Source organism: Phyllobates terribilis, unplaced genomic scaffold (genome assembly GCF_046119375.1).
Source record: "Phyllobates terribilis strain yellow unplaced genomic scaffold, ASM4611937v1 Scaffold_9__5_contigs__length_417890890, whole genome shotgun sequence".
NCBI classification, from domain to species: domain Eukaryota; kingdom Metazoa; phylum Chordata; class Amphibia; order Anura; family Dendrobatidae; genus Phyllobates; species Phyllobates terribilis.
The window spans coordinates 57,614,092-57,627,152 of NW_027362769.1; the positions used below are offsets into that span (position 1 = coordinate 57,614,092).

At 39.4% G+C, this 13,061-nt stretch overlaps 1 protein-coding gene across 1 annotated transcript in view; it reads right to left on the minus strand.

The window, feature by feature from the left end:
* Positions 1–1,727: 1,727 nt before the first annotated feature.
* Positions 1,728–13,061, minus strand: part of LOC141161557 (thioredoxin domain-containing protein 6-like) — a 47,112-nt gene continuing 35,778 nt past the window's right edge. The window contains exons 13-17 of the mRNA XM_073646515.1: positions 8,099–8,250; positions 5,415–5,559; positions 4,450–4,682; positions 4,248–4,322; positions 1,728–1,836 (exon numbers count right to left, since the gene is read on the minus strand). Coding sequence (XP_073502616.1) covers positions 1,802–1,836; positions 4,248–4,322; positions 4,450–4,682; positions 5,415–5,559; positions 8,099–8,250 — 640 coding nt within the window. The 3' untranslated portion in view covers positions 1,728–1,801. The remainder of the gene's footprint in view (positions 1,837–4,247; positions 4,323–4,449; positions 4,683–5,414; positions 5,560–8,098; positions 8,251–13,061) is intronic.

A 13,061-nucleotide genomic window follows, 5' to 3' on the forward strand; every position in this document is an offset into this window, starting at 1 on the left:
GACGGGTGTATAAGAACCGCAATGCCCGGACTGACTGTGGATCTTCTGACCTGAAGTTACAGACTCACATATGGACCGTGAAATATGCCCATTGAACCCAGCCTTACTGACATGCCTTTCTGGAATGCTAAACAGAGGTCAAGGAACCCTAATCTCTTCATGTATGGGGGACCCAGATATGGTTGCTCAGTGTTTTATTCGTGCTTGCCTATCCCCACTCCTGAGCAATATGCCACTCTTCTTCCCTCTGACATGGAAATTCTGTATACAGCAGGATGGGGCCACACAAAATAGCATGGTGACCTGTATTTGGCACCTAGGCTGCAGGTTGTGTATTCCTGTCCTAGACCTTTCACAACTCTTTACTGGTTGCTAGCAATCCTTGACACTTTCCCTTCTTTCCTTCCTTCTCCAGCTCTTATTTCTTCTCCACTGTCAGGCTTTACTGCTGGTGTGATCTGCAGCTTAACAACCAACAAGATGCCGCCATAGCCCCCTCCCTTCCTTCCTATTTCATCACCATTTTTACGCACTTTGCTATGCAGCACAGAGGATGCCTGGCAAACGCTTTCTACTGCACATGCGCTTTTTGTCTATTTATTCGTTCACTTTTTCTTTTCACTTTTGTATATTCTTACTGGTCCTTTCTTACTTTTAAATATTAAGCAATGTTATGCAAACAAAGAAATTTTTTATGTTTTTTCATATGTTTTATTTAGGGGTCTTGTCTTTGGATTTGCTTTTGACGCCGTCTATTTGGCGTAAGCAGAAAAAACCTTAGCAAACAAATGTTATGTGTCCACCAACGATGTCAACCTAAAAACATGACACAATCATGAATGTAGTGTATATTAACCCTTCAACATCTTTATTCTGCATGTCTCTATATATTTGAGAAAAGGGACTTTGAGCCCCAAAATGCATTGTATTTTGAGACTATGCATTTTTTATTAATTTAATTTAAAAAAATTCCACCTGAAGTCTGGTATCACTCTGTGGACTTAATCATAGAACAACTCTGTTCTCTGATTGAATATCACAGCAGAGATATTCTCCACTAAGTGCACGTGGTATCACCCTTTTTTTTAAAGTTAAAAACGTGAGTATTAAAACTAAGACTCTAATGTAGACATAACCTCAAACGTTTTGGGGCCACAAACTACAGCAAAGTGAATGAATCCAACAAAGTCTATCACCAGCAGGAAACACCAGTAGGTGAAGGGATTTAAAGCTGCACCCGAAAGGTGATAGGACAGGTAAACAGAATAAATGAAAAACACCTGTAACCCAAAACCGACAGGAAAAAAGATAACAGAACTAAAATACCCAAATAAAAGGTGTATCTGCTGTGGCTCAGCGGAAAGAGACACTGACCACAAAACACAGGATCAAATGTTCAAATCCAGACGCATGACATTTTATGCCAGTAAACTGTTTTAAACATTTTGATTAATCGGCTCCTCCATTTCTTATTATATATTGAAGACTTAAATATAATAGAGTATAAAAATATAATGTAGAATTCGGCCTGGGCCAAAAGGAGAATATTTGTAGCACGACTGATTTACAGTGATTACAGCTACATTCTATAAGATTACACTGCTAGTAGAATACATTTTTCTAGTTATTATTAATCAGTAGTGCTACCAAGAGTTCCCGTGTAACCTTAGTACTTATAATGTGTTTGTACCATAAAAAAGTTAACATCTCTTTATTACACAATGTGATAAACTGTATTTTACAATTTTTTATTAAAAAGTGGGCTGAGAGCCATCGCAATGGAAGTAAATTGTTTTTTTAATTAGCTGTTTTCTTGAGCCGGTTCTGCTTTACTTTCTGTAAATAAAACACAAGTAAAATTATTTGGAATTAGCGCATAAAACAGACGACAGCTTAGTATTTCATGTATCAATCAAACAGCAAGAAAATATCGGCACACCATGTAAAACAGAACCATTAGGAATCCATTCGCCGGCGTACAGGCACACAGCTCTATGGGGTATATGACCTTACTGAATTTATTACAGTAGATTTCTCTTTGGATTATTTGTTTTCACCTGGACAGAGACAGCAGTTCATTCAGAGTCTTTTTAGCTAAAATTACATCTACACCTAAAAACTGATATCAGATTTTCAAAACGTTGCGACCATAAGGTCAATGTTGCCACTGTCCATAATAAGAATAATTTTCAGATGAGTATACAGAATATTATAAATTGAAGGGCACAATTCACTGTCGCATTTGCGCTCTTTTTTGTCCAGTTTTTAGTGTTTTGAGCCTTTTTGTTTGCGCCATTGTCATCTTTCTATTTAAAAAAAAATGTGTAAAGTCCCTTTTTTATATGTTCATCTGTTAATAATTTTTTTAGTTCTCAACTGTTGGCGTAGTTTAGGGTTTACCACTTCTGTCTCTAAGACTTCCCTCGTGCTGCTCCTTTTTCTTGAATGTGCTACCCCAGACAATCGGATTAATACCTACATTTTTAAGCCTGCTTTAAAAACACATCTCTAGAGATATCATCTCACTTCACTAATCTAACTCTTCCCTGTGCCCTCTTTATACATTTTCCTCAGAATCTGGTCCCTCCTGTTTATCTGTCTCCACATCATCTATGCTCCCAATAGTACTTAGTAACTGTACTTACACAGATAGTGGCTGATGACCGGATCATGCAGCTTTACATCATAATCCCTATTTATTATAATGATTGCTGGACCATACAAGCACGTTCTACCTATTGTGTCCCCCTATTTCCTTATAGACTGTAAGCTTGTGAGCAGGGTCCTCACTCCTCCTATAACTGGTGAGCTACGTGTTACTCCGTAATGTCTTTACTGTCTGTACATGTCCCCTCCTAATTGTAAAGTACTGCGGAATATGTTGGTGCTATATAAATATAATTATTATTATTATTATTATTATTATGTTTCCAGATGTTTTCACCTGATTCTTTATTTGTGACTTTTTTAAAGTTGCAAAATTTGTCGCAAATATACTCCAGTCATGGCCCTAGAGTAATTGTATGTATGCCATCATACTGCATAGAGGGAGTTATGTGGGACATTAAACTGTGTATAGGGGGCATCACACTGTTTATAGGGGGCTATGTGGCCATCATGCTATATTAAAGGGACTATGGGGTCATAATACTCTATACAGGGAGCAGTGGTGCCATCATACTGTATTCAGGAGACCTGTATGGCCATCATACTGTATTTAAAGGGCTACCAGGCCTTCATACTGTGTATAGAGGAGGTGTGGGGCCTCCTACTGTATATATAGGCGTTATAGGTCATCATATTGTATATAGATGACTGTGGGGTCGCAGTACTCTAGGCATCACAATGTTATGCCATTTACTTGTATGACACTGCAATGTAACAGCTAGATAGAGCAAACTTAGCTGTGTGACTTCTTTTGTGGCCAAAGTCATGGTGCAGCTCAAGCCTAAATTTAACAATGCGGTCCACAAAGGGTTTCTCAAATTTAAGGGAAGTGGACCACAATGGGAGCAGATGCTCACCCTCCCTGGATCCAGCACTGGCTCCCAACTGCTGCTCAACTCTTTATTTTGGCTGCAGTGGTAACGTGTCATCGACAGCTCGCATCACATCTACATTTGCACAACCACTGACCTTAGTGATTGTCTGCAGCAGTGATGCTTGCTGTTGACATGACGTTACCAGTGAAGCCAAAACAACAAGACTCGAGCAATGGCGAGGAGCCAGTGTTGGACCAGGCTAGAGTAAGTACCTGCTCTGTTTATTATTTTAGGTACATAAAAGCATTTGGGGTCCACTTTCCTTATAGTGGAAAATCCTTTTAACCACCAGTCACTCCAACCCCATATACCTACTTCTATTAAGGGCTCATTCAGACATCAGTTTCTCATATGGGTGCTATCCATGTTTTCACGGATAGAACGTATACCTGTGATAGTCTATGGGGTAGTTCACATATTTGATTTTTTTTTCCTTGGATCGAGTGGTTGGCACAAAAGCTCAAAGACTTGTCCGATATTGATCCAAGTGTCTGATCAAACTCACCAATTCAAGTCTATGGGACTGTTTGATAGGAAAAGCTTGAGAAATCATCATCTCTTTTTTTCATCCAAAAAAACTGATGAAACTGACCAAACTCTGGTGGTAAAAACTGACAAGAAAAAATCACTGGAGTCTGAATGAGCCCTAACAGATACAATGGTTGTTGTGGAAAATTAAGCATTGCAAGTCCTAAATGTCATTACCATCTGCTGTTGCATCTTCACTGTTCTCCTCACTTTGCAGGACACCATCTGCAGCATCATTCAAAAAAGACATCTCTGTACAGAAAAAGTATAAGTCACAGGCTTGTCTACAATGTGCAGATTACATTGCATTCTGAATTTAGGAGTTTGGAATTGTGATTTCTGTTATTATTATATTGATAAGAAGGTGATGTGATGTTACCGTTACTGGCGCTCTCCATCTCAATATCACCAAATATGAATTTGATCTTTTCCGTGGCATGATTTAGGTTTGAGGATCCATGGACGGCATTCTGCAGCACGCTCTTTGCAAACAAGCTTCTCAAGGAATCAGGAGATGATGTATGCGCTTCAGTTGGGTCTGTAGGACCCATTAGTGACCGCCATTCCTGCACTGCGTTCTCTTTACTGAGGATCATCATTAAGCAAGGACCTCTGGAAGCAAATCAAACACAGAAAAATATGTAATGATGTGAATAAAATATTGAAAAATTGCAGATTGTGTGTATACGTGCATGTAGTGTAGTATGAGTGTATTAATATACTCACCTACCGCTGCTCCCTCTGGCATTCAGGCGCATGCAAAGATTGAGATCTCAGCACCCGAGATCTCAATCTGCCTATGTGCTGCCTCCTGTGGCCATTTTCGCGAAGTCCACCGCAATGAAAAGGATGGGAAGTGCGGGGACTCCCAACAAATTTCTGAAAGCCAGGGCCACGCCACAGCCTCGCACCACCGAACACCCCCTCCTTCCAGCCCGCAGCATTGCTCCACTCATGTCACTGCTGCCAGCTTCCTGCAGCAGCGACCCTGCCTCCTGGGACCCCGCTGCACCGCAGCCACTCCCCCTGATAAGCTACTGTAAAAGCAGACTATAAGACTCACCACCATTTTATTCAAAATAATTTTTTCCTATTTTCCTCCCCAAAGTTTGGGGTGCGTCTTATGGTATGGTGCGTCTTATAGTCTGAAAAATACGGTATGTGTATACACATTATTTATAAAAATGGTTGGCAGTGAATGCCTAGGTGGATTATCAGTTACTACAGAGGGTTTTTAAATCCAGATCTAGAATGATCATTGTACAAATAAAATGCCCATAGTGTCTGGATCTCCATCCATCACCTTGTAGACAGTGGACTATAAAATGCCCAGAATAAACTCACCTGCACATATAGTTGGTGAGTTGATCAAAAAACATCTTTCCCTTGTGTTCTTTGTAAAATTCTTCAGCCATGTCTTTGCTTAACTGAGTCTCCTTTATTTGAGAGATGGTAAAGCCAGCAGCTTGAATTCTTTCCATGATTTCATCTGCAGGAAAATAAAAATTGTCTTGAAAAATTGAAATACTAAGGGGTCAGTTTGTGGAGGTCAGTACAGAGCCACAGACTCGAGTCTCACCAAAGACACATCTCCATTTCTCCACCATTACAGCAGCTTTGCTTCAACATAGACAAAAGCTTCCTATGCCAACACACGACCAGAGTTGTGTATGAAGAGGGCTGGCTGACCGCAAGACATTGGGGCATATTTGATAATGAATGTATAGGAGTAAGTTGTGTATAATTAAATTTCATACACATCTAAATATATATTATTTAGCTGAAGAACCTATTTATTACATGTTAAATATAAAACCCGTCTAGGCAAAAGGAGCTGTGGAAGTAAATGGAGACACACATCCACCAATCCGTTAATTCTCCACCTGGATGCAACGAGGAACCCGTATTCTCGATATAGGTCCAGGTTCATTCCTGCAGATATGCTAGAAGTGTTTGAGATGGAAATAGCCCTTTAGGGCTTGTGCACACTTGAGTATTTGCATCATTTATTCATCCAGAAAAAACGCTGCATTTTACAGTACCAGCAACATTTTCTGAAATCTCATGAAAGTTCTGCTTTTTTTCCTTACGTATTTTAACTGTCAATGTGTTTTTTCGCATGCTCCAGCGTTTTTGCGGCATTTTATACCCATTAAAATGAATGCATAAAAACGAAACAAAACAGTTAAATCAGATCAAAACATTTTGTATTCTGCATTTTTGCAGAGATGCAGTGTTAGTGCAGAAAAATCCACTGTAGGGTATGTTCACACATTGCATTTTTACTGCATTTTTTTTTCAGCGTTTTTTTTTATGCAAATTTTAAGCTGTGTTTTACAGTACCAGCAAAGGCAATGAGTTTTCAGAAATCTCATGCACACAGGTATCAGGTTTTGCTGCCAAAACCTGAGGAGGTTGAATCTTGTTTTTTTCTTTATGCACTAAACTTTATCGGCATGCACAAGAGACAAATGTACCTTGATTTCCAAATGAAAATTGGAACTCTGGGACCTTGTGGAGTGTGTCAATGACTGCCTTCTGGACATCTGTCTTCCCCATGATTGTGGAGCCTACTGAAACAGACTAAGGGACCTTTTTAAATGCTTAGGAAGCCTTTGCAGGTGTTTTTTGTTAATTATTTTAATTTACTGAGATAATGACTTTTGTGTTTTCATTGGATGTAAGCCATAATTATCAACATTAACAGAAATAAACACTTGAAATAGATCACTCTGTTTGTAATGACTCTATATAATAATGAGTTTCACTTTTTGTATTGAAGAACTGAAATAAATTAACTTTTTGATGATATTCTAATTTAGTGAGATGCACCTGTACCTGACAAAAAGCAGCAAAACCTGTTTTTTTTTTACTGCCAAGAGAGCAGGTTTTGCCTGCAGAAAAAAAATGCAGTAAATATGTGTGTGTGTGCACGTCCCCTCGGGATTTTCATAACTAGAAAAGATATAGCTGATTATAACTTGCTCCTTTTGGTCTGATGCGGGTAATGAGTGTGGAAGAAATCTAGACTCTGAATCCTTTTAGATTGTGGAAAAGTTTTTATGACATATCAAGATTGTAAGTGAAATATCCTTTATTTTCCATTCCAGGGATGTGTATAGATATTTTTCTTTTATAGGCATAATCCTAAATAGTAATTTTTGTGAAAGTCAGAAATAGCAGGTAGTGTAAGCATCATAAAAGAATTTGCTGGTACATGATTTATTCCTTCGAAATACCTTATAAAAGGAGCACGGGACATTCATTACTGTGGAAGAAAATCGATTCAGGCAGATAATTAGGAAGGGGTTCTTTACAGTCAGAGCAGTAAGACTGAGGAATGTCCGACCACAAGATGTAGTAATGGCAGACACTATAACAGCTTTCAAAAAAGGTCTGGATGAGAGAGAAAGAACCCTTCTGACCAGAAGAGCTTACAATCTCTAGGAAAATGAGAGAAAACCCATCTGACCATAAGAGCTTACACTCTAAGATGGGAGTGTTGCGATATCACGTGGGCAGTGCCGTGAAATAGAAGAAGCCGATTCCAGGTATAAAAGGAATTTTTAGACTACTTAGATAATAAATTAGAATACCTAAGTAGTAGGTATTCTAATTTAATTTAATCTAAGAATCCTTTTGTACCTGGAACCGGCCTCTCCTCGTCACGGCAGCACCTGTGCTACCCTCCTTTCCTGGGTTTCAATTCTTGGTTCGGGGCTGAAGCATTTGGAACAGGCGACTGGTGTAACAGCCCGGGTGGAAGCTTTTCAAGCTATCCCCAGTGTTGTGCCTGCAATAGCACAACCTTCCCAGGAGATCAGTGGCGAAACGTTGAATGTGTGGTTATATGAGACTGATTCACACATGGAGATCTTTTTTTTTCTTTCCTTTATTGCATAATCCGTAATCTCAAACTGTTTTTGCATGAAACCGTGAATTTCAGGAAATTTGACTGGAACTCTACCCTCTGCTGATGGATGTACTCATCTCTAGTTACAAACTTTAGTATGATTTCGGCCTCTTACCTCTGTGTTCTTCCAGGGCGTCTGGTTTAATAGTTGCTAAAGTTTGCTCTACAGGGAAAAAGAAGTGAATCTCATTTTCCGCCTCAGTTGGACTTGAACTTCCATGCAGTTGGTTGACTGTAGTTTGTTTGGGAGTAAATCGAGCCCGAAAACTAAGAAAAGAAACATATATATATGAAGTAGTAGAATTAAGTCACTTTCACAAATCAGAAGTGGAATTTACACTGGGAAAAATGTGTAATGAAAAAAATCAGCAGCTCTGCTGTATTCTGTATCCAAATCTAATTTGGGTTTACAAATAACTACGGATGCAAAACTCTGACCAGAAAGAACCTAAATCAGAAGTCAAAAGCTCCTATTCATTATTGCTGTTTCTCCAGTTTCCTGATGTAATATGCTTTTATTGACGGCTTTAGTATTTGCGCCTTATTGCCCATTTATTTTATTTATATTACTCACTTATATAGTGCCTTAATTCTGCAGCAATTTCCAGACATCATCATCACTGTCCCCATTGGGGCTCACAATCTAGATTCCCTATCAGTATGTCTTTGGAGTGTGGGAGGAAACCCCCGCAAACACGGGGAGAACATACAAACTCTTTGCAGATGTTGCATATCTTATGCATCACTTTTTAAGTTATCTTTCTTTTTTAATTCTTTTTATTTTTTAGACAGATCTGTGAAATTTTACCAAATGTCACTTTTATTAGCGCATCTCACTCCATTTGCCTCCCTGGAGTAAAGTTTTTGGAGGAGTTTCCAATTTGGCGCATTTTTGCATCTTTTTAAAGGATTTGCCACTTTTGGTGCTAAAAAGTCGCAAAAAAAATGGAAAAAGACAAAAATAAAGAACAGTTTTGGACCAAATTCATAAACAAGGTGCACCATTTTGAAGAATTTGGTGAATAAAAACCTCAGTGAGTACCACAAGACAAAAAAAAAAGAAAAGTGACTTCAATAAATCGCAAATGATGAATCAGGCCCAAGTTAAAGAAACACTCCTCCTCCCATCAAAGTTTTTATCCTCTTAATATATTGCAGTCATCATATTATATAGCCCTGTGTATTTACAATTGCTCATTTAGCCCTTCTACCCAGTGTAGACATTCACTCTCTCTGGTAGGCATTGGGCCTTAGGTAGCCTTTACACAGGTAATGCAGTTTTGGTCCAAACACGTGCAGTTTACACTGCTTTCCACAGGTTGCACAGCTCCAAAAGAAACTCATAAATATAAATCACTAGCCTTGTCCAGGCGCCAACTAAACAGAACAGACCATGGCTATTCATACACAACTGAGCTGGCCCCATCTCGGTCAAACAAAACTGCTATTGTCCATAGAAACCACTGATACTTGCAGTTTGGTGCACACGGCTTGTGCAGACGCTTCTCAGAGATATTCTGGCTTGTTTCTTTCCTCAACTTCAAGACACCTCCTGTCTGGTCAGCCTCCCCAGCAGACTGACTTAGATGAACACCTAGCCTGTTTATATGTAGAGCTAGCGAGGTGCACTAATCAAAGCCTACAGACCTAGGATTTAACCCTAGCCTACCTGGAATTGCTACACCAGCTAATTGTTCTCATTTCTCTGCTCTATGTAGAAGCAGGAAGTCTCTTGTTCCCGTATAACTCATTCCCCTCTTCAATAACTGACCCAGCTGCTCTCTCCTGGCCCCTGCCATTGACTTTTGTAGTGACGTCAGTCTCATACAGGGAAAATTGACCTCCTGTTTCTACATAGAGCTTAGAAGGATTCAGTTAGTCAGTTTTTAATCAAGTGATGCCATAGACCTAATGGAAAACAGAAGCATTAGCTGGGTAGAAGGGCAAAATGAGCCATTGTAAGTACACAGTGCTATATAATATGATGATTACAATACTTTAAGAGGGTAAAAACTTTGATAGGAGTGCTTCTTCAATCCCTTCACAACTGATGACATCTTTACGTCATCAGCTGTGTCCCTGCCTTTGATGCGGGCTCACATGCTGAGCCCGCATCTTTCCCTGCACTTGATGGCTGATTTAATAAGCCATAAAGTGCCTCAAACAGCCATGGATGGATCAGAGATCCAGTTAAATGCCACTGTCAATCACTGGCAGTGTTATTTAACACGCACAGATAGCGAAACATTGATCCCGCCCATCAAGTGATCACAGGGCACCGATATGTTGTCAAGTCAGTCGGGGGCCTGCTGAAGACCCCACTGTCATCATGATCCTCCTGTGAATGCCGGCCCGGAATATAGTAAAAAGTAAAAAAAAAAAGTTTTAAAATTTAAAAAAAAAATTAAAAGAAAAAAAGTTCAAATCACCCCCCTTTTGCCCCATTAAAAAACAATAAAAAAAAATAAAAAAGACACATAATCAGTATCGCTGCATTTAGAAATGTCCACTCTATCAAAATATAAATTAAATTAATCTGATCGCCAGACCTACAGTACCGACCAAAAGTTTGGACACACCTTCTCATTTAAAGATTTTTCTGTATTTTCATGACTATGAAAATTGTACATTCACACTGAAGGCATCAAAACTATGAATTAACACATGTGGAATTATATACTTAACAAAAAAGTGTGAAACAACTGAAAATATGTCTTTTATTCTTGGTTCTTCAAAGTAGCCACCTTTTGCTTTGATCATGCTTTGCACACTCTTGGCATTCTCTTGATGAGCTTCAAGAGGTAGTCACCGGAAATGGTTTTCACTTCACAGGTGTGCCCTGTCAGGTTTAATAAGTGGGATTTCTTGCCTTATAAATAGGGTTGGGACCATCAGTTGTGTTGTGCAGAAGTCTGGTGGATACACAGCTGATAGTCCTACTGAATAGACTGTTAGAATTTGTATTATGGCAAGAAAAAAGCAGCTAAGTGAAGAAAAATGAGTGGCCATCATTACTTTAAGAAATGAAGGTCAGTCAGCGCGAAAAATTGGGAAAACTTTGAAAGTGTCCCCAAGTGCAGTTGCAAAAACCATCAAGCGCTACAAAGAAACGGCCTCACATGAGGACCGCCCCAGGAAAGGAAGACCAAGAGTCACCTCTGCTTCTGAGGACAAGTTTATCCGAGTCACCAGCCTCAGAAATCGCAGGTTAACAGCAGCTCAAATTAGAGACCAAGTCAATGCCACACAGATTTCTAGCAGCAGACACATCTCTTCAACAACTGTTAAGAGGAGACTCTGTGCAACAGGCCTTCATGGTAAAATAGCTGTTAGGAAACCACTGCTAAGGACAGGCAACAAGCAGAAGAGACTTGTTTGGGCTAAAGAACACAAGGAATGGACATTAGACCAGTGGAAATCTGTGCTTTGGTCTGATGAATCCAAATTTGAGATCTTTGGTTCCAACCACCGTGTCTTTGTGCGACGCAGAAAAGGTGAACGGATGGACTCTACATGCCTGGTTCCCACTGTGAAGCATGGAGGAGGAGGTGTGATGGTGTGGGGGTGCTTTGCTGGTGACACTGTTGGGGATTTATTCAAAATTGAAGGTATACTGAACCAGCATGGGTACCACAGCATCTTGCAGCGGCATGCTATTCCATCCGGTTTGGACCATCATTTATTTTTCAACAGGACAATGACCCCAAACACACCTCCAGGTTGTGTAAGAGCTATTTGACCAAGAAGGAGAGTGATGGGGTGCTACGCCAGATGACCTGGCCTCCACAGTCACCAGACCGGAACCCAATCGAGATGGTTTGGGGTGAGCTGGACCGCAGAGTGAAGGCAAAAGGGCCAACAAGTGCTAAGCATCTCTGGGAACTCCTTCAAGATTGTTGGAAGACCATTTCTGGTGACTACCTCTTGAAGCTCAACAAGAGAATGCCAAGAGTGTGCAAAGCAGTCATCAAAGCAAAAGGTGGCTACTTTGAAGAACCTAGAATATAAGACATATTTTCAGTTGTTTCACACTTTTTTGTTAAGTATATAATTCCACATGTGTTAATTCATAGTTTTGATGCCTTCAGTGTGAATGTACAATTTTCATAGTGATGAAAATACAGAAAAATCTTTAAATGAGAAGGTGTGTCCAAACTTTTGGTCATTACGTTTTTTGATGCAACATGGCAATAAAAGACAATCAAAACATTGCATCCATCAGTGAAAACATAAGTTAAGGGCGCAAAAAAATAAGCCATCACACAGTCCTAGATCCCGAAAAATGAGAACATTATGGGTCTCGCAAAATGGCAACAAAAGCAAAAATTTTTTGGACAAATTTCTGACATTTTTTTCACTACTTAAATAAATAAATTAAAACTATACATGTTTGGTATCTGTGTACTCATACTGAGCTGGGGAATCATATTATGTTGCAGAAGAATGCTTTTTATTTGAAGAAATGATACAAATAATACAACCCCTGGCAAAATTTATGGAATCACCGGGCTCGGAGGATGTTCATTCAGTTGTTTAATGTTGTTGAAAAAAAGCAGATCACAGACATGGCACAAAACTAAAGTCATTTCAAATGGCAACTTTAGGGCTTTAAGAAACACTAAAAGAAATCAACATTAAAAATGTAGTACTCAGTAAGGGTATTTTTTTCAGACTCAATTCTGAGGAAAAAATTCTGGAATCATGAAAAACAAACACACAAAAGAACACTCCAATACATCACTAGTATTTTGTTGCACCACCTCTGGCTTTAATAACAGCTTGAAGTCTCTCAGGCATGGACTTAATGAGTGACAAACAGTACTCTTCATCAATCTGGCTCCAACTTTCTCTGATTGCTGTTGCCAGATCAGCTTTGCAGGTTGGAGCCTTGTCATGGACCATTTTCTTCAACTTCCACCAAAGATTTTCAATTGGATTGAGTTCTGGACTATTGCAGGTCATGACATTGACCTTATCTGTCTTCTTTCAAGGAATGTTTTCACAGTTTTTGCTCTATGGCAGGATGCATTATCATCTTGAAAAATGATGTCATCATCCCCAAACATCCTTTCAATTGA